Source organism: Thalassophryne amazonica, chromosome 15 (assembly GCF_902500255.1).
Source record: "Thalassophryne amazonica chromosome 15, fThaAma1.1, whole genome shotgun sequence".
In the NCBI taxonomy this organism is placed as follows: Eukaryota; Metazoa; Chordata; class Actinopteri; order Batrachoidiformes; family Batrachoididae; genus Thalassophryne; species Thalassophryne amazonica.
Window position 1 is genome coordinate 77890616 of NC_047117.1, and position 20753 is coordinate 77911368.

Genomic DNA, 20753 nt, shown 5'->3' on the forward strand with positions numbered 1-20753 from the left:
AAATAGTCCAACAGTTTAAGAACAATGTTTCTCAATGTTTAACAGCAAGGAATTTAGGGATTCCATCATCTACAGTCCATAATATATTCAGAAGATTCAGAGAATCTGGAGAACTTTCTACACATAGGCAAGGACAAAAACCAACACTGAATGCCCGTGACCGTCCATCCCTCAGGCGGCACTGCATTAAAAAACAACATCATTATGAAAAGGATCTTACCGCATGGGCTCAGGAACACTTCAGAAAACCATTGTCAGTTAACACAGTTCATTGCTACATCTACAAGTGCAAGTTAAAACTCTACCATGCAAAGCGAAAGCCATACATCAACAACATGCAGAAATGCCGCCACCTTCTCTGGGCCCGAGCTCATTTGAAATGGACAGACGCAAAGTGGAAAAGTGTGCTGTGGTCTGATGAGTCCACATTTCAAATTGTTTTTGGAAATCATGGATACTGTGTCCTCCAGACAAAAGAAGAAAAAGACCATCCAGACTGTTACCAACACAAAGTTCAAAAGCCAGCATCTGTGATGGTATGGGGGTGTGTTAGTGCCCATGGCATGGGCAACTTACACATCTGTGATGGCACCATCAATGCTGAAAGGTACATCCAGGTTTTGGAGCAACACATGCTGCCATCCAAGCAACGTCTTTTTCAGGGACGTCCCTGCTTATTTCAGCAAGACAATGCTAAGCCACATTCTGCACGTGTTACAACAGTGTGGCTTCATAGTAAAAGAGTGCAGGTACTAGACTGGCCTGCCTGCAGTCCAGACCTGTTGCCCATTGAAAATGTGTGGCGCATTATGAAGCACAAAATACGACAACGGAGACCCCGGACAGTTGAACAACTGAAGTTGTACATCAAGCAAGAATGGGAAAGAATTCCACCTACAAAGCTTCAACAATTCATGTCCTCAACCCGCGTCGGCACATAACACCTCAGTTCCCAAACGCTTATTGAGTGTTGTTAGTAGGAAAGGTGATGTAACACAGTGGTAAACATACCACTGTCCCAACTTCTTGGAAACATGTTGCAGGCATCCATTGTGAGCAAATGAGCAAATATTTGCACAAAAACAATAAATGCTATCAGTTTGAACATTTAATATCTTGTCTTTGTGGTGTATTCAGCTGAATATAGGCTGAAGAGGATTTGCAAATCATTGTATTCTGTTTTTAATTTACATTTTACACAACGTCCCAATTTCACTGGAATTGGGGTTGTATTAAACACTAATACAACATCATATAATCACCTTTCTTTTAGCTATATGACCGCTGAACTTGGGTGAGCTTGAAAGGTGAATCTCAGAATAGCCATTTTGAGGAACTGGTTACAGATACATATATGGTCAGTATTAAACACTAATATGAGGTCATATAATTCTTTTATATTGTTCACATAATGTGTGACTATGGGTGACTTTGAAAGGTCAAACTCAGCTATAAGTGATTTACTGTGAGTCACATGAACATACCACATATTATGAACCATATATTATGATGTCACTGAATCACAAAGAATTAATTTGCATGAATCTGTCAAAACACAAAATGTGCAGATGTTGCACTCACTCAGTGCCCCTTCTCTTTTTTGTTTTGCCAATAATGTTAAATGATTAAATTGTCCATGTCATGTGTAGTTTCATGTAATATCAGTACTGTTGAACCACACATACATTTGTACAATTTGACATGTTTGTGCTTTACCCCTGGTACTGTTGTCTGTTATCCAAATCATTAGATGTGTGATTGACTGAGGAGCTCTGTTGTGCACGGATGTTCCCTTCATACGCTCCCTGCAAACATGGAACATCAATGTCTTCTTATCAACAGTGAAATAATTAGAAATCAGTACTAGCACAGCAATCAAACACACTTCAGCTGATTCATACCTGTGCTATTAGCAGTGCTTCCAGTAGTTGTCCTCTGCTAGTGAAGAAATTTACAAGTTTTTTAATGTCTCCTGTCGCGATGCAGTACGGTATAGCGTCATCATTATCCTCAGCCATCAGCTGGTCAGCCCTCCTGGGTCACAACACAAACACAGCAAGCAATATGTCACATGAAGTTAACAATGCGGCGCCATTTATTTTGAATATTGAACAATCTGCACTTGTTGCTTCAAATGGATATGCTCCCTCTCTAAAGGACCCTTTTTTAGGCATCATATTTGGTTATATTAGGAAAATTCCTACACACAAACATAGGCATGCACATGCACACACACATACACGTACAAATGTGAGACTTGAGATGTGAATTCCAAACACCTTTAACGGTCAAAAACAGATTAAAATAACTTATTTGTATAACATTAAACATAGTTATTTTTTAGATCCTGAGCTAATTTAATGTTTATCTAACCAGGTTAGTCCCATTGAGATGCAAGGGAGATCTGAGCAATTCTAAAGTTTCCAATTCACCTAACAAATTAAGTTATATTATATTAGGCTTCTGAATATAGTTTTTGAATTTTGTCCCATTTGTTGAATTTACCACATTTATTTTACTTCACTATTTTGGTTTGAAAAGTTACTGTACCTCTGCATGAGTTTCTTCCAATATTTCATGGAGACTCCAGGTGCAACAGATAATGCTTTGTCCCACTGTGGAGGTGGAAATGAGAAGAAGTTAATATAATGTGTTTTTAATTGTTGCTATGGTCATGAAAAACACATCAAGAAGAAGAAAAGTCACAAATTCATTTATTCCAGTTATTCTCCAAAACATGTCAAAAGTGAATTCTCAACATCCATTAAGTGTCAAATTCATGAAAGTCAGAAGGCACAAGATGTGTATGAACATGATTTCAGTCCAACAGTTAAGTCCAACAGCTGGAGCCCCTCCTGTCCAACAGGACAAGAGGGGCTCCAGCACAAATACAACACCTATCTCTGGATGGAGCTGCACTTTAAACAGAGAGAAAAAAACAGAATCTGGCATCAGAAAGACAAGAAATACAGTATAATTTGTCAGCATTAAACAACAAGAAAAAAAAAATACTAAGGTGATCGCCGGCTAAGCTTCACTAAAGGACCCAGGATTTAGGTAAAGTTGAGGCTGCAGCACGTTCCGTTTCCTAATAAAATGAATTAAGAGAGTGAAAAGCATAGCATTATACTATGCCAGTATGCTAGCCATAAGAAAGAGAAAATAAGTGCGTCTTAAGTCTGGACTTGAAAGTCTCCACAGAATCTGACTGTTGCATTGACGCAGGGAGATCATTCCACAGAACAGGGGCACAATAACAAAAAGCTCTATGACCCGCAGACTTCTTATTCACCCTAGGGACTCAAAGTAGTCCTGCACCCTGAGAACGCAGATCCCGGGCTGGTACGTAAAGTTTAATTAGGTCAGCTAGGTACGAAGGTGCCAGTCCATGAACAATTTAGTAGCAGACCCTTAAAATCTGATCTCACTGGGACAGGAAGCCAGTGAAGGGATGCCAAAATGAGTGTAATGTGGTCAAACTTTGTGCTTCATGTCAAAAGAAGGCCCAGAGGAATCCCACGTTTGTTTGCCTGAGTAGTTGCCCTCCTGGAGAATTCCTTAGCACGTGCTCCCTAGATAACCGCAGATGATGGAATTGGCACCCCAGCCAACATACAACACCTCTCGGAGAACATCTCTTGATCCTTGATTTCAGGTCAGTAATTTGAAGATCAGACTGTTTCAAGGGAGTTTTCACACAATCTGTGTGAAGGACTAAAAATGGACATAACACATGACCCAAATGGAGTGTGGGATTTCCTTTGTGATAAGCTGCGAGTGATTGCACTGGAGTCACCATTGTTCACAGGAGCAGGTGTTTCATCTCTGAGTGAACTTTCTCAACAGATGTCAGAAACAAAGCACTCCACAGTGAAGGATAAAAAGAAAACCTTAAACACAGAGGAATGAAACATGATAATCAACAACAAAATAAACATAATAAAAATGCAGCTGAGTGCAAACAATTGATTTCTCATTGGAGACTCAAGTCAAAATAACATAACTGATGTAAAAAAATTAACACATTCTGACACTGGTCAGAACATGTTAATGATCATCACAGACTCTTACCTGTCCCAGCTCCACCATTAATTCACAGTATCTCTGAATCTGTCCCAGTCTCAGGTGAATATGTGCTGCCTCTTTCAGCCTCTCCTCTTTACTGGGAGTTCCGATACCACCTCCAAATTTGGACATCTTGACTATAGTGAGCTCCTGGGCTTCAGACTACAACAGGACAAAGTAGAAAATACAACGCTTTCCAAAATGTGACTCTCACATCTTAAACTCCCTTAAAGACAGTGTCAGTTTTTATTGGGGCAGATGATCACATTCCTCTAATTTGATGTGGATATTTAACCTTGAGCTCAAAGAAACAATTTCACCATGAAAAAAAAATTGTCAAATATTGTCATCCAAAAAGCTGGTTACTTATAGAGAGACACTGAAGAGGATGCAACTTGCATTGTAAATGACAATCAGCTATGTTATTATGGCCACGGACAGCTTTTCCTTGACTGTTATCCAGCACACAGATGCAACAGTGTTGAGGACCTCCTGAAATGAAAAAGAAGAAAAAGACTCCCATGTTTCACCAGGCTACTCCAGATAGTTGGCTAGTAATGGGCGGTAGGGAGGGATGGACCAGTTGTCTGTCTGACTTGTTGCTAACCTGGACCCAAGGCGGTACCATAGTGTGGCGGATGTGGTGACACATAGCACAAGAGCATGCTGCCAGACCTGACCAAACGTTATGGCATCCATGGTCTCTGGTTTGTTCCACCTGGCATTTGCTATACTCGTTATCTCGGCAGTGACATCACTACCTCTGCATCCCTCATCCTCTGAGATCGAGAAGTGGCTGGGGAAGAACTTATGGAGGCATGAGGTTACTGGACAAAGGTGTTTGGCAACATCGATATCTGTGCAGGCCAACAAAGGTCCAAGTCTTTAGGGTCCTGTTGCTGCCTGGCTTGCTCTATGATTGTGAGACTTGGATGCTAACCAGTGACCTAAGGTGACAACTGGCTGTCCTTGGGTAGCGCTGGAATGACTTTGTGTCAAACAAGCGGTTACTAAGAGAGACTAAGATGAGGACTATCACTTGCATTGTGAGGGAGCATCAGCTTTGACATTTTGGCCATGTGGCCTGTTTCTCTGTGTATGATCCATCGCACAGGTGCCTGAATGTTGAGGACCCCAGAAGCTGGAGAAAGCCAAGGAGACATCCTGGTTTCACGTGGTTGCAGCATATTTGGGGATGGATTGGTTGTCTGCCTTTGTAGTTGCCCTCAAGGATTCAAGGTGGTTCCGCTGAGTCATGGATGCAGCAAAACTCAGCACCAGCACGTGTCCAGCAAAGTTCACTTGACTTGCATTTGTTAAAAACTACAGCCCTTTTATGGTAGAACACTTCTGTTGTGTTACACCTTTCTTTTGTGACAGGAAACTCTGTATTACAGTACTTTTATTTTTACTCACTGTTTTAAACTTCAGCAGGTGTTTCATGTGCATCACCCCCTTGCTGTAGCTGGCTGGTAGCAGTGAGTCATCCTGGCCATTTATGACAGACACCAAGTCCCACAGGTTACTGCTGCCCCCTGGAGGCTGGAAGAAAGTAAATTGCACACAAATAAAGTAGGTTCATAAATTCACACAGACACACTTAAAACAACAAATATGAAGCACTGTTCTTTGAACACACACCTAGTATTAATGTGTAGTATTTGTTGGATACTATTTTGTATTGATTTTATTGTGCACCAAAACTGAAGTTTGTGCAGTTCAGCTACGAGCTGTGTGAGACACAGATTGGATTAATTTGATTTTTTTTTCCCTGTATATCGCCTCTTAACAGGAAGAAAACACAGACAAGATGATGAGGAAAAACTTGTGTATTCATGTGGAAAGCACGCCATCAACCAGAAACAGACTTGGTGCGAATATATGAAGTGAAGCAGAGCATAAATATAATTTTAAAATATGCCCCACAGCGCTGATGATCAACAAGCAGAAAGCACTGGTTGAGCAGTGGTTGTTGGCACAGCACTTATGAAATGGCGCCAGACAGAACGCAGACTGAATTGTTTGGCTCATGTTGAATAGATCCAATACCAAACAATCAAAATAAATGCTTTGATCAGGCACATTCCAATCACTATGATCAGATCTGGAATCACTAGCTGTGAAATAATACAAGGGGAGGAGAGAAAAGTTAAAAATAATCAACTTTAAGGATATCAGGCCAATTGGCATCGTGATCAGTGACACATTGCCTACATTTCTCCGCATCTTTGTCAACCAGCACAGAAGAATCAACAAGGAGCACAGGACTATTTCCATGAATGTTTCACTGCGATCCTCAGTCTGCAAATCAACTACAACCTTCCACAAAACAAAACATACCATAATGTGAAGTAGTCAGACTGTAGTTACCAAAAAGCATTCAGAGAACCAACGGAGCTTCTTGGATCTGATGTCTAAACTTAGTTTATCCAGTTCTTGTTTGATGTCTCTGGACACTTTACCACAGAGCAGAGGTGGAGAGCCAGGAACCATAGCTGTGTCTGGAACAGAACCAGAACACAACCAGGTCAATAAGGCTGTGGAATCCAATCAAACAGAACACAAGTCCGACCTTACCAGTGTTTCCTATGATCTTGTCCCACGGCTGGTCAGTGAGGATGTTCAGGAGTAACGGAGAGATGAGGGGTGTGAGAGACCACAGCCTCACTGTGCTGTCTCTGCTGCAGCTGGCCATGGTGAACGGACGGTTCTGATGACACGTCAAACCTGATAACACAGTAATCACAATAACTGCAGCGTGCTCGTGAAGAGCATGTGGAGTCTGTGGTGCTGAACTGGAATTATCTGGCCACAATCAACATAATCTGCATAAAATTAGGGTGTACAGAAAAGCACAAAACTGGTGGTGCTGCATACTTTTTTATGTAAAGCAGTTGCTTCGGACACATATTTATCAAAGAGGTTTTTTACAGAACACGTAAGCAGGTAAAGATAATGAATGGATGGATGGATGGATGGATGGATGGATGGATGGATGGATGGATGGATGGATGGATGGATGGATGGATGGATGGATGGATGGATGGATGGATGGATGGATGGATGGATGGATGGATGGATGGTTCGGCCACAGGAGGCTGGAGCCTATCCCAGCAGTATACCCATTTCACACCTCCCATAATATAAAATAGAAAATAGAAATTCTGAATTTTTATTTAATGAAAGTGCTGTAAAATAAGAGCAAACCAAAAAAAGATGCATTCAATCTGCATTGATTACTGGGGTTAATTAAAGAGTTAATGACAATACTGAAACCTTCTGCAAGAAAAAAATTTCTGATGTGACAATGCTTTCTTACCATAAACATCAGCTCCGTGATCATAGACCACATCAAGACAGGTGCCATCTCTTGTATCCCACACTCGGATTGTATAATCCCATGACCCTACAAAAAAAAAAAAACAACACACACATTTAACAATTAAAATGCATCACAACAGTCTGACAGTTTCCTTGTGAAAAATACCACTCACATTCACTTTCACTCTATATGTATACATAATAATTGGGAAATCAGACATGAAATCTTTAAGCAAAAGCCATTTTGTTTTGCAAAAACAAACTTTGTAGTGATGTTACCTGAAATAAGGAGGTAAGGAACCTCTGTGTTCCACATCAAGCCTCTGACTGGAGCTGTGTGCCCGCTCAGCACATTGATGCATGCGTCCTGTGTGTAGTCCCATATACGAACAGTACTGCACAATTTAACAAATATTGAATTGCTTAATTTTTTTTTTTATTCATTGTGTACATTACAGGTATATTCAGACTGAGTAATGTGGGGACCCTAATGTTGGCTACTGGACCAACATCACTTTCTAAAAATCTTTATTTTCAGCTCCTTTCAGCTTAAGGTTTTAGTCATGCTCCCAAGAACCATTTTACTGAAAAAAGTCTGAAGGACCTAAAGGACATGGTTAGATGGCAAGGAGCTTTTCCAGGCATGTGAGACGCAAATAAAGAAAAATGCTTAAAAAGGCAGGGGGTATGGGGGAGCAGAGCCCCCCAGAAGCTGAAAGGTTTTTGCCATGCTAATGCTGCCCTGAAGCATTTCCTCAAAATAAAGTCTGAAGGACCTAAATGACATGGTGAAATGCTGATGAGATTCGCTCGTTCATGTCCACGACATATGCATGTTAAAATGAATTTAAAAGGGTAGAAACCAACAAAGGGAAAATAAGTGCATCTTAAGTCTGGACTTGAAAGTCTCTACAGAATCTGATGGTTTATTGACGCAGGGAGACTTGCACCTGTTTAATGAAACAACCTGCCAGCTGAGATAAAACAGTCAGTCTTTTAAATCAAAAACTTAAGACGTCTTTTCTCACAGACAAATGATAAACCAGTGTCAGTCAGTTGGGTGTCTGGTTATCAAGTGAGGATGATTCTGTCTGATTGAAAGTGATACACAAATAAAGTTTATTATCATCATCATTATTATTGTTCAAACCAACATTTAAAGCAAAACATAGTCTGGATATTTATTCATCTCTAAGAAATGGTCAGCAAACAACACACAAATATGAGCATACCAATTACATGGGTACTTCAAAAAGTACAGGAGAGAGTACAGAAGATTGTACCTGTTTTTTTTGTTGTTGTTGTTTTTGTTTGTTTGTTTGTTTTTTTGCATTTCATTTTATTATGGCCATCTGAATTTTGGCAAATATTCAGCCAACATAACATTTTTCATATTTACAGTATCTTTCACTTGTCTGTAAACGAGAGAGAGAGAAAAAGACAAATACCACTCACACATAAATCAATATATACAGGACTTCCCTTCATGGAAGAAAGTCACATATTGAGCCTCCAGATACTTTTGTTTCTGTATGAGGCTTAGAACTTTTTGAAGTACCCTGGTACACACACACTACAAAATCTATCAGGAGTACTGTGTTAGCATAAACAGATAATCTCTTAAGAGTTTTCCATACAGAGTGAAGGAATCACTATCCAACATCTTAATATCATACGCCTTATCCAACACAGCCGTACACCGTGTGTATACCCACCCATCATCTGATCCAGAACACAGTATTCCCTCTCTGAGTGGAGACCACCGAACATGGAACACTTTGGCTAAGTGGCCAGTGAAGACTTTTAGAGGCTGGTCCGAACTGGTGGCCAAGTAATAGACTCGAACATTTTTATCTTCACAGCCCGTGGCTATCATATCCCTTAAAAACAAGGAGCGAGAGACCAATTCAGTGATCAGTTAGGGCATGTGGATGGCCCAGCTTGCTCTGGCATAATCTATGAGTAATATAATAAAGAACAAGGTGAATAAAATTTATTTGATATCTCAACCATATTTACAGCATGCAATACCTTCCTACAATTAACAGCCTACAACAGGTTCCACACACAGTTACTGATATTCTGATGGTTCTGATCAATGCCACAAAACATCAGATGGATTGAGAACTTACTTATTGTTCTGGCTCCAGTCACAGCCAAACACAGCTGCAGGGTGTTTATACCTGTGCAGGATTTTACCATCAATGGTCCGGATGATACTGTTGTTACAACAATATTAAATACAAATAAATGAGTTATATAAATTTCCAGATTTTCCCATTTAATGGAACAATGGCTCACAGAAAGGACAGGAGTTCAAGAAGAATACTTACCAAAATCCATCTCCACTGCAGGTAGCAATCCTCTTGGAGTCCTTATGACTCCATGAAATACAGAATATTCCATTCTTACCGTGCTGCGGAAAAAAGCAACAGGTTATAACAAAGAAAATATGCAACAATGAACTGTGCCTTAAGTAGTCATATGGCTATAGAAAAAGATACTTTAAACAAAAAGTACATTAAAGTATTGGAGACATGCTTACATTTGTTACGGTTAAGTGATGCTATGAAGGATAAGCCATACTTTTTATTGATATTTTATATATTTAGGCCAGAGAGCTTATTGTTTGTACCCGAATTGGTGTCATTCACAAATGTATTGAAGAATTTAAACCAAGTTTTTGTACATTAGATACATTTTACTCAAGGATGAACCCATTACGTTTTGAGGTTCAGAGGTTAAAGTTCAAGATCACAGTGCAATGTCAACATTTTTGCCTAATACAAGTAAACAGAGAGGAACACTTGTAATTCATGAATCAGAGGCAACAGACGCATAGTTACTATAAGACAAGAAAAGGAGTCATATGGGGCCTTTCAAAACATACAATTCATTGCATTTCACCTTCAGTGACTTTGAATATCACACTCAAATTCACTCAAACTTTGACCACTTATAGTGGCTAAATGGTGACAGATAATCCTGCAGTTACCATTAGACTTCATTATGTAGTCATATGTGGGCAACTCAGAAAAGAGTATGGATGCCCGCAGTGGCATGTTCACACTATGTTTTTGTCTTTACAATAGTCCGGCGGCTAAGGGACAAATTTTAGGGGAATCATGCACTTTTTTACAAAAGCGCCAAAACTTTATCAGATGTACTTTATAGTGTCCTGAAGTATATAAGATCGGGAGACATTGAATCCATAAACGTCTACACTCTTAAAACTTGGGTTTAAGAGAATAACCATTTTCAGCCTTCTACAGCATATAATTCATGACAAACTCTTATTCAAATGTCTTTTTAAGTTCATAATATAAATTTGAAGGTTATGAAAAATGTATTAAGGCTAAGTAGGGATGCTTCGAATGTACTTCATTGTGCTTACACTCTTAGAAAAAGCGTTAATCTAGGGAAAGTGACAAAATATTGTCTAACTCAGTGATTCTCAACCGGGGTGCCGCGGCACCCTAGGGTGCCGTGATCGATCGTCAGGGGTGCCGTGGGTATTTTTCATATTTGCGATTACCGTGAATTATTTATTTTATCCACAAAGCATAAAACGACTCAGAATCTGATGTCAAACGTGCTGCAGCCTCGCTCTCGTCTTAAGGCAGGACAATAACAAGGAGGCTGATGGCTGATTAAAACAGTGCCGTCTTCTTCAAAAGCCGTCTAAAATGCGGAGCTGTCGGTGTGTATGTCTGCGCCTGTGTGTGCGCGCGCGCGGAGTTAACAGGCTGCAGACTGCGAGGGAGGGGGTGGGTGAGGGAGATTCCTGAATGCAGGTTCAGTGCGCAGCGAGCGCGGAGCAGAGAGAGGATTTTAACTCGAGTGAACGTTAACAAAACGGAAACGTGAAGCTGCCTTTACTTCTCTCTGAACTTTCTCTTAAGGTGTGATTCTGCCGTTACCGTCCTGTTCACACCATGTGCTCGTCGTATGCTGAATTTATGAGATCATGAGATGAAATAAACGGTCAAATATCTTTAAAGACATATTTAAAAAATGAGAATATATGAATGAACTGAGCCACAAAAAAAAAACAATGTTCAGACGCAGAGATCACAAAAAGCAGGTGAGAACTCTGAACTTTAACAGCTGTTATTTTCCAAAGGCATTTATTTGTTCAATATGGGCTTAATGCAGTGTTTAAGCACAAAACGTGACTGATGAGGATAAACAATTTCAGAAATGCAACAGAAACAACCACAAATCAGAAAAAGTTGGGACTGTATGTAAAATGAAGATAAAAATAAAAATGTGGCACCATTCCCAGTTTCTCCACTCACAGAAGCCAAACGTTCTTCCAGAGTTGTGTAATTATACTACAATAGTAGAATATAAAGAAGGGGGAAAAAAGAAAAAAAAAATCGACAATATATTTGTCAATCGCAATTATCTGTCTGACAATTAATCGTCTCCAGAAATTCCTAATCGTGACAGCCCTACTTGAGATCAGAGCGCAAAATGCTTGAGGATTTTCGAAATGCGGTGTTTTCTGTATTGATTTTCTATTGCGATAATTGGGTTTTGCGCAAAACCAGAGGTAATAGCATTATAATATTATTTTGGTTGGTGGTGTGCCACAGGATTTTGTAAATATAAAAAGGGTGCCACGGCTCAAAAAAGGTTGAAAATCACTGGTCTAACTCATTGTGAATATCAATATACCTATGCAATATAGCTGTTTGCGAGCATAGGGCAAAGGAAAGATGTTACTCATGCACTCTAACATATTTACACTCTAAAATAACAACAGTGTTTGAACGGAAAGAAATGCTTTTTTATTAATTACAAGAAATCAATTTTGTTTTTATGGCCATAACCATTTAGTTTACAATTTAAAACACACAGTTTACTTTATGCTATATCTTCCATAACGTAAACTCGTGACTCTATATTTAATTTACTTAAAGTGACTGAAAGCTGTTTACATGCATAGAAAAAGAAAGTATGCTACAAATGCACTTAAACATAGTTTACACTCTTAAAAAATGGTAAATTAATGTTACAATTTAAGAACACTGTAGTTCTATAACAGTTACTTCTATAACTAACTGGCCCCCTACATAATAACCATATGATCGTATTGTCATATGAATAGCAAAATATACACTGTATTATAACCATGCAAACACCCTTTAAAAAAAAGCAGGATACAGGGATAAAATCAAATGTCTCTCGCTTTGACATGACTTAATATAACCTAAAGAGTCCCTGGACAAAGTTTGGCGCTTTTGTAAAAAAGTGCACGATTCTATCCCTTAACTGCTGGACTACAAGGGGCACATTAGTTATTACAGCTGCTTGCTGTAGCTGAGCAACATGTAAAAGATCTGCAATGATTTTATTTGTATTTATAGTTTTGACACAGTGACAATATAAATTATTGCAGATGATTTTGTAAAAACTGCAATGTTAAGAATGCGAAGATAAGTAATTCCCTTTGGCTTCTCCCTTGTTTGACTTGGGGTCACCACAGCAAATCTGAGGTGGACCTGCATTGTTGTTTTGGCACAGGTTTTACACCGGATGCCCTTAATGACACAACTTCACATTACACTGAAAACGAGCAGGAGTGGCCTTGAAACGGGAGTTTTCCACACTGAAAACAGGAGCACTTAACCTCCTGACCACCGCCCCTTTAAAAAAACCCAAAGACATTGCATACAAAATAAGCAATTTGTTAAAAGTAATAAAACAGCATTTGTAATATTCCTGTCTTTGCAGTCATAATGAAAGACCCCATGACTGCAGTTGTTATTTCATCACATTGGGTAAACTGGGGCACTGAATTCCCGCACAAGTTAGAGGTTGTAATTTCCCAATATTTAATAGTTAATAAATAAATAACAATGGACTGTAGTTCTATGGAGCTTTTCCATCTGAAGCAGAAGCTCAAAATACTTTACAATAATGCCTCCAGTGTGCTGCCATCCAAGGCGCTCAACTGCACCTGGGTGCAACTTGAGGATTAAGCTCCTCGCCCAAGGGCCCTTAGTGATTTTCCAGTCTGACTGGGATTTGAACAGAGGATCATCTTGTCTCAAGCCCAACACTTGATGATATTAGCAGCTGTTCCTGAGATATGGCATGTCTTGGGAAGCACGGACGAGCATAAAATTGGAATATAGGACAATGTATTTCTATTTATTTATTTATTTTAATTCTTGATTTTGTCCTTCTGTTAATTGGGTCAGTTTAGTCAGGTGGATACACAGTTGTGCAGTAATTGGTGGGTGCTTGAGTAGTGGCCATCCACGAGGACCCAAGGCAGTTCTATGATGTGGCAGAAGCGTAGACACGCAGTACCATCACAAGCTCCCAGAACTGACCTGAAAGTATTGTTTGTTTCAGTTTTCTGTGCAGCTTTTTGTGCTGGATAACTGCACAACTCGAGGCAAATCGAAACACCAGCATTTTGTCTGAACCTGCTGTTCATCTTCTGTGGCCTCGGCTACCATCTCACTTGACTGTTATCAAGGAGACTAAACTATGGGTTGGCCAGATTTGATGACATCAGTGAAAGATATTTCTGTAGAGTTAGAGCGTGAAATGAACCTCATTAAAGCGAGTGATGATCTTTCCTTTCCTGATGTCCCAGATGAACGCTCCATTTCGAGAAGTTGCCCCTGCAATGCAATTCAGGTCTCCTTTGAGATAAACAAACAAACAGAGAGACAAACAAACCAATCAATAAGTGTTACATGTAGCCACTGACTCCAGCAGGTGATTTCACTGATTAACATCACTTTGAGCAGGTGAGATGAGTTCATCATTGAAATCACCTCCTGGAGTCAGTGGCTGCAAAGAAAACCTGCACCCTCTTGGTCCTTTCTGGAATAGTTTGGACACCACTGGTTTGGGGTATATTTGCATCACCTAGGACAGCTGTGTTTTCTGTGGTGTTCTATGATTTTTGTGACTTTCTTTCATCAAACATGTTGCCTGGATCCAGTGGTGAGCACAGCTAAGCTAAAACCCGCTTACTCCAATTAAGGGTCAAGGTGGGGGAGGCTGAAGCCTATCCCAGCAGTCATAGGGTGTGAGGCGGGGTACACCCTGGACAGGACGCCAGTCTCTAATAAAGCCATAACAAACTCAATAAACTGATAAATGTTTAGCTGATACCACTGATAACCACATTTATTTCTAGCTTTGGTTTGGTTTTTTTGGTTCTGAAACACTAAAAACAGACCTAAAGCTCTGAAACTGCACAAACATGGGAGCCTCTCAAAAAGGTTTTGCATGCCAACATCACATGATAATTACAGGAACACATGAAATTAAACAGTAGTTTCCACTCAACATACATTTTATTTGCAGTATAGAAAGTATTTTAACTAATAAGAAATAGCACTACTCGTAAATAAAAATGTACAAGGAAATAATTTTAATAATCTAATTATTGCACTTTCAGAGTATAAATCGCACCGGATTATAAATCACACCTGTCAAGAAAAGCCCTCTTGAAGTTAATTCATTTGGGAAATTTTGTGCATTGTTGTAGTGTACTTCTTATTATTGGCATTTATTCTTTTATTATTGGTGCTTATTTTGTAACAGTGCTTTATAAGTAGCTCCCTTAATTATTATGGAGTGGCTATACACCCAACCGTTGGTTCAATAAAGTATATACGTGAGCATATACACCCAACCACAACTGACCAATGAGCGCGCTTGTAAGTTCACTTCCGCTTTCAACGTGGGAGAAAAGGTCGGATATTTTCTCACCAGCTGCGGGAGGATTTGCAGCCCGCGGAGAGGCTGTGATCTAAAGCGGTTCTGTTTGGCTCATCACACCCAGGGAACTGTGTCAAACTAAAACCATCTTACAGGCAACAAGCAGCATTTTGTTCATAAAAACTGTTTCGTCGTCGTTAACAGGCTTCCGTTCAAAATGCTTATGAAGTTTGTCTGCTGTTATCCATTGCAGTGTTTTTTTCGCAGTAATTAATGACGGCACCGTTAAATGTGTCAAACATACGGCGCTTTTCACGCCGCAATAGAGCCTTAAAAAAGTGGTGTAAAAAAACGTAGTTTAGATGCACAAAATGTGTCAAATACATGATCACGGTTGGGCGAATAAGGTGAGACATTATATTTATCTGCCCAACGGTTGGGCGAATAGCCTTTGGCTAATTATTATTATGAATGACAAAAACATGTTTTTACAGTATATATGTTGTGTGGGCCGCTGAAGAGGAGGTACTGCTGGCCCACCACCAGAGGGCGCCCTGCCTGAAGTGCGGGCTTCAGGCACCAGAGGGCGCCGGAGCAACTGGGAGTGGCAGCTGTCACCCATCAACAACACCAGCTGTCACTCATCATCATCAATCACATCTCCATAAGAGCCGGGCAGCATCTTCACCTCACTGCCGAGAAATCGTCTACCGATTCAGGTAAACCGCTCAGCCTGTATCAACAACAGTAGTAACGTATTTGCTTCTGTGTGTGACATTGCTTTTGCAGACAATCCTGTTTGTAAGTAACGAGTAGTCGGGTGTTTGGGGAGTTGGCGTACTCTGCTCTTCGGTTAAGGACTACTGAGTCTTCCAACAGGTTCTGCACGTAATCCTGGAACATTGTGATTGTGAGGTGGAGGTGTTTTCCACCGTTGTACTGAACTGTTTGCTGGGTGTTCACACACCCACCATCACCTGTCTGTTCTTCCTGCCAGCAGTACCCGATCTGACAGCCGGAGGCAGTGGCCACCTGGGGACCCAGCGCTTGGTGGCTCCAGGGTTGCTTCAGGTCCGGTGGAAGTGGAAGGCGTGTGGGATCCGGTTCTTTTCTGGACGGGCATCTTCTAACCTCGAGCCTGCTCACACATCACTGTGACTAATTTGACTGTTGATCTCAATTGTGTTGTCTGTTGCTCTGTTGTGCACATTCACAACATTAAATTGTTATATTTTTGGCTTATTCCATTGTCCGTTCATTTGCGCCCCCTGTCGTGGGTCCGTGTTCCTACACTTTCACAACAATATAAGTCGTACATGAGTGTAAGTTGCAGGGCCTCTCAATCAAGCAAAAGAATCTGACATACTCCAGAAAATACAGTAATACATTTAGTCTGAAGCTAATTGGTTCATAAATAGGTTTCCAAAGTTATCTGAAAATCTAATCCGCAAACAAAAATGTTAGTATTGCTAATTAGCTGATGAACTGATCTATGCTCACCACTGGCTGGATCCAGAGGTCTATCAGTGCGGTCTACCTGTGCCTGTGTGTGTATGTGGGGGTGTGTATCTACCTGGAGCCCAGGACAGGGAGTAGACCACCCCTTCGTTGCCAGGAGAGGTGTACACGGCTGTTAGCGTGTTTGTGTCCCAGATTTTGATGGTCCCGTCAAAACTAGCTGTGGCCAGCAAATTGGGATCATCTGGCTTAAACTTGCAGTCAAAGATGGTTTCTACATGACCCTGGAGACAAAATACAAACAGACAAATGTACACAATATAGGAACACAATTACTATTATTAACCAACAAAGGAAACCCATTTCGTAATCATTTAAGATGATTAATTTAGGAAGAAATAAACAGTGTAATGGTCACTATGCAGCTCAGCAACATTACTGCTGTCAAAAATTCTCATAATTATAGTGCACCAAGTCTCTGAGGAAGTCCCACTTCTTGGCTCCCATGTCGTAGAGTCCAACGCCTCCGTCCATGAAGCAGCAGACAGCGTGGCCAGGAGGTAGAGAAAAGGACAGGTTCTGTGAAAGGGTTGGTGGAGGTACTGCTTCACTGGTGGAACTGGTGTGCTGACTTTTACTGGGAGAACAGGAACTGGGTGCTGCAGAAAGAAGTGAAGGGGTCAACAGACAAAAAAGGGGGGAGTCTAAACAAATCTAGACTTTCTAAACAAATCTAGACTTTTCAATCAATCAATCAATTTTATTTATATAGCGCCAAATCACAACAAACAGTTGCCCCAAGGCGCTTTATATTGTAAGGCAAGGCCATACAATAATTACGTAAAAACCTCAACGGTCAAAACGACCCCCTGTGAGCAAGCACTTGGCGACAGTGGGAAGGAAAAACTCCCTTTTAACAGGAAGAAACCTCCAGCAGAACCAGGCTCAGGGAGGGGCAGTCTTCTGCTGGGACTGGTTGGGGCTGAGGGAGAGAACCAGGAAAAAGACATGCTGTTCCAGAAACCGTCCTGTGCTCCGGCAACATTTCCTGTATGTTAGTTTTGTGAATTGCTTTGTAATTTGTGTCTGTAGAATGGCCCAAGCAGAGGGTCACCCCTTTGAGTCTAATCTGCTTGAGGTTTCTTCCTCAGAGGGAGTTTTTCCTTACCACTGTTGCTCTGGGGGTTGGTAAGGTTAGACCTTACTTGTATGAAACATCTTGAGGCAACCTTGTTGTGATTTGGCGCTATACGTATAAATGAAAATAAATTGAATAATAAATTGATAAATTGAATGTGCTTCAACATGAAATATGTGACAAACATAAAAACCTACAAGCTTTAAAATGACACGATTTGGGGATAAATATACACAGACTGAAAATAAATTGAATTGGAATGTATATATGTACGTCAACTACTCCAATTGTCATGTCCCAACACCACATGCCCCGTGACAGGATGTCATCATTAAACAAAGCAGTGTGTGTTTTTGTAATAGGTTAATGAAGATTTGGTAGAATTAAACTTGTAAAAATGTCATTTAATATAAAGACTCCACAGTTAACAGTTTGTTTCCTTTATATTTCTGAAGCTTATACATATTACTCTAGCCATTTTTTAAAATAGTAAACATTACCTTTCTTTGCAAGAGGGGAGTTCAGGACGTGCAAAGCATGGAACCCAGTCTTCTTCAGTTTAAAGCTGTCCAGAGGTGTGGAGCGAGACACATTCCATATCCTCAGAACTCCAACTTGAGAGTCTTAGAGTGACAAATCAGTTAAGACAGCATATTGATCACTTTTAATCAAAATTCAGTCATCAGGAAATACTTCTGTGTCAGTAAACCTATATTATTTATAGTCATTTTATATTATAACAATCGGCTGGAGCTAACTGGACTCTGTTGAGTATCTTAATTGATGCGGTGTTATCAGCATAAATATGGAACCGAACACAGCAAAATTTTCCAAAATGCTGCCCACCTGTGTTGTCAGGACAAACGTGACACATTTATAGGAAAGCCCATGCTGTATATACATGAAGTGATTCTTCCACAAGTTCCTATCCTGCATCAGTACTCTTAATTCTGTGTTTTATGTTATTCCAGAATTCTCTTCTATTCCAGTATTCCGACTGCAGAAGCCGGTAGCTGAGGATGCTGGAGACAATGACCTGCTAAGCTTAGTTTACGTGCTGCGAGCTTGTCAATCAGTTAAGTGAGATCATCATATGTCATTTGGTTGGTAATTGGTTGCTGCCAGCAGATATTGTACATTACACACAGCATTCAAGTATAACACCTAGTCTGGACTTTCAAGAGAAGCTCATGAGCTTCCTGAATCTGGTAAGAGAGCAGAGTGTTGTCATCTTCAAAGTCGAGGTTAGGTAGCTTAACTCCTCAGACTCTTCTAGTACACTTCCTAGGAGTGACAATAACACCAAAACCCTCATGTTGTATCACAGTTTTCCTTGAGGATATAATCCAGAACCATAATGAATAGGAATGGATCCCCTTGCAGAACCCCTGCAAGCGTCTCAAGCTCTTGCGTGTCTCCACCGGGTGTTATCACTTTGCCATGGTACCTATGTATGTGCCTTCAACAGAGGCAGGTGGCACATTTGTAATAAAAATTATTCACTCAGTTGATGGGTGAATATGTAATATGATTTTTTTTTTTTTTTAAATAGAGGACGTTGAGAAACCTAATTAGGAATGTTGGGGTTTTATTTTCATACATACTTATAAACACCTACATTTTGACATATTGCTTATTTGACATTCCCGACATACCACCGCGGTGTAAATGATTCATTATCTCTTGATAAAGCAGTTGATTCTTGTCCATTGCTGTGATTTTGAATCAAGTCAGGGCTTTCTTTACCTCCAGTGATGAACATGCCTGGCGCAGATGGAACCCAGGCAAGACACTGAACCGAGGCAGCAGCTGAGGGGAAGCAGAAGGACGTGATACAAGCCAAAGCCTCACTGTCCACCAGCCTGATACCATTATGGAGGTTAGACACTGTTTAGAAAGAAATATGTGTTACAACACTGGGAATCATTTCAAACTCACACATTATCATCTTTTCGTTTGTTTTTTTGTCTATAGTACATCTAACCACTTAGTGTATGTTTTGTCCTACCTAGTAAATAGTCGGTGGACAAGGGGTCCCACTCCAGAGCACTAATTGGATCCTCTTCGTCTGTCCCTTCTAAAGACTCAGGACGCAACACGTGTTTTTGGCTCTTACAACCTACATTGAAAAGACAAGGAGGTTATTGAATATGTGCCTTTGGAGACATCTGCACTGTAACTTTTCCAACAACTTCAAATGAGACGGGTATCACCGCTATATGCTCAGATGTGTTATGTCAATCTGTACCTGGCTGAAATATAGACAAACTTCCGTCCGTATGCCCAAACACTAGCTTGCCCTTTTTGGTGGGATGCCACCTAAAGAGACAGATATCACAAAGGAAGGAGTGTGCTTCTTTGTGCATCGTGACCCCTGTATCAGGGCCTCCATAGACCCAGATATACAGCGGGCCCCGCTGGGACACAAACGCCACTCCGTCTGCCGAGTTCCAGCACCAACTGACTGAAGCTGGGACGCCTGGAAAGCAAAGAAAATGTCACATTTCACACACGTTAGAGCACTTTCCTAAAGAAATAAAAAAAAACCTTAAACATTTGACTGTGCCATTAGCACATAGCAGAGACGTGAGTCACACCTTTAGTGTTATCGAGCCTCGCGACAGCCTTTTGTTCTGCAACATTCCATATGATGAGCAGGTTATCAGCTGATGCTGATGCAAAGAGATCAAGGTTGTCAGGACACCAGCTGATGGCTGTTATTGTCTTCTTATGTTCTGACATGATGGATCTCAACTTAAATTCATTGTATTGCTGGTCCAGCTACAAAAAAGGAGACAGAGACAATGAAAAGCAGGCAGGGAATGAGAATTAAAATAAAAAAAAAAATGCACTGGTGAGTCCTCAAGAAGAAGAAGAGCTACAATCATCACAATCTTGAGAATCCAATCATGTCCTTGTAGAATAACTTTAGCCGGTTAATCACACAGTAAATTGCCACAGTTGCAACACTTAAGGGAACAAAATTACAGTGTGCAGCACTGTAAGCAGAGCTGATTTTAGCATCAATTTAAGTTCCATTTCTCGGTAGCGGACTGCTGCAGTCAAACAGTGCATTGAA

The 20753-nt window shown here is 40.5% G+C and overlaps 1 protein-coding gene across 1 annotated transcript in view; it reads right to left on the reverse strand.

The window, feature by feature from the left end:
- Nucleotides 1-20753, reverse strand: part of wdr17 (WD repeat domain 17) — a 43195-nt gene that overhangs the window by 16312 nt on the left and 6130 nt on the right. Inside the window, exons 3-22 of the mRNA XM_034188336.1 lie at nucleotides 20272-20455; nucleotides 19923-20153; nucleotides 19683-19793; nucleotides 19421-19561; nucleotides 18175-18297; nucleotides 17008-17195; nucleotides 16652-16820; nucleotides 13957-14048; nucleotides 9720-9802; nucleotides 9519-9605; nucleotides 9102-9266; nucleotides 7666-7781; nucleotides 7385-7471; nucleotides 6643-6792; nucleotides 6436-6566; nucleotides 5482-5607; nucleotides 4072-4227; nucleotides 2551-2615; nucleotides 1902-2034; nucleotides 1717-1805 (exon numbers count right to left, since the gene is read on the reverse strand). Coding sequence (XP_034044227.1) covers nucleotides 1717-1805; nucleotides 1902-2034; nucleotides 2551-2615; nucleotides 4072-4227; nucleotides 5482-5607; nucleotides 6436-6566; nucleotides 6643-6792; nucleotides 7385-7471; nucleotides 7666-7781; nucleotides 9102-9266; nucleotides 9519-9605; nucleotides 9720-9802; nucleotides 13957-14048; nucleotides 16652-16820; nucleotides 17008-17195; nucleotides 18175-18297; nucleotides 19421-19561; nucleotides 19683-19793; nucleotides 19923-20153; nucleotides 20272-20455 — 2627 coding nt within the window. The remainder of the gene's footprint in view (nucleotides 1-1716; nucleotides 1806-1901; nucleotides 2035-2550; nucleotides 2616-4071; nucleotides 4228-5481; nucleotides 5608-6435; nucleotides 6567-6642; nucleotides 6793-7384; nucleotides 7472-7665; nucleotides 7782-9101; nucleotides 9267-9518; nucleotides 9606-9719; nucleotides 9803-13956; nucleotides 14049-16651; nucleotides 16821-17007; nucleotides 17196-18174; nucleotides 18298-19420; nucleotides 19562-19682; nucleotides 19794-19922; nucleotides 20154-20271; nucleotides 20456-20753) is intronic.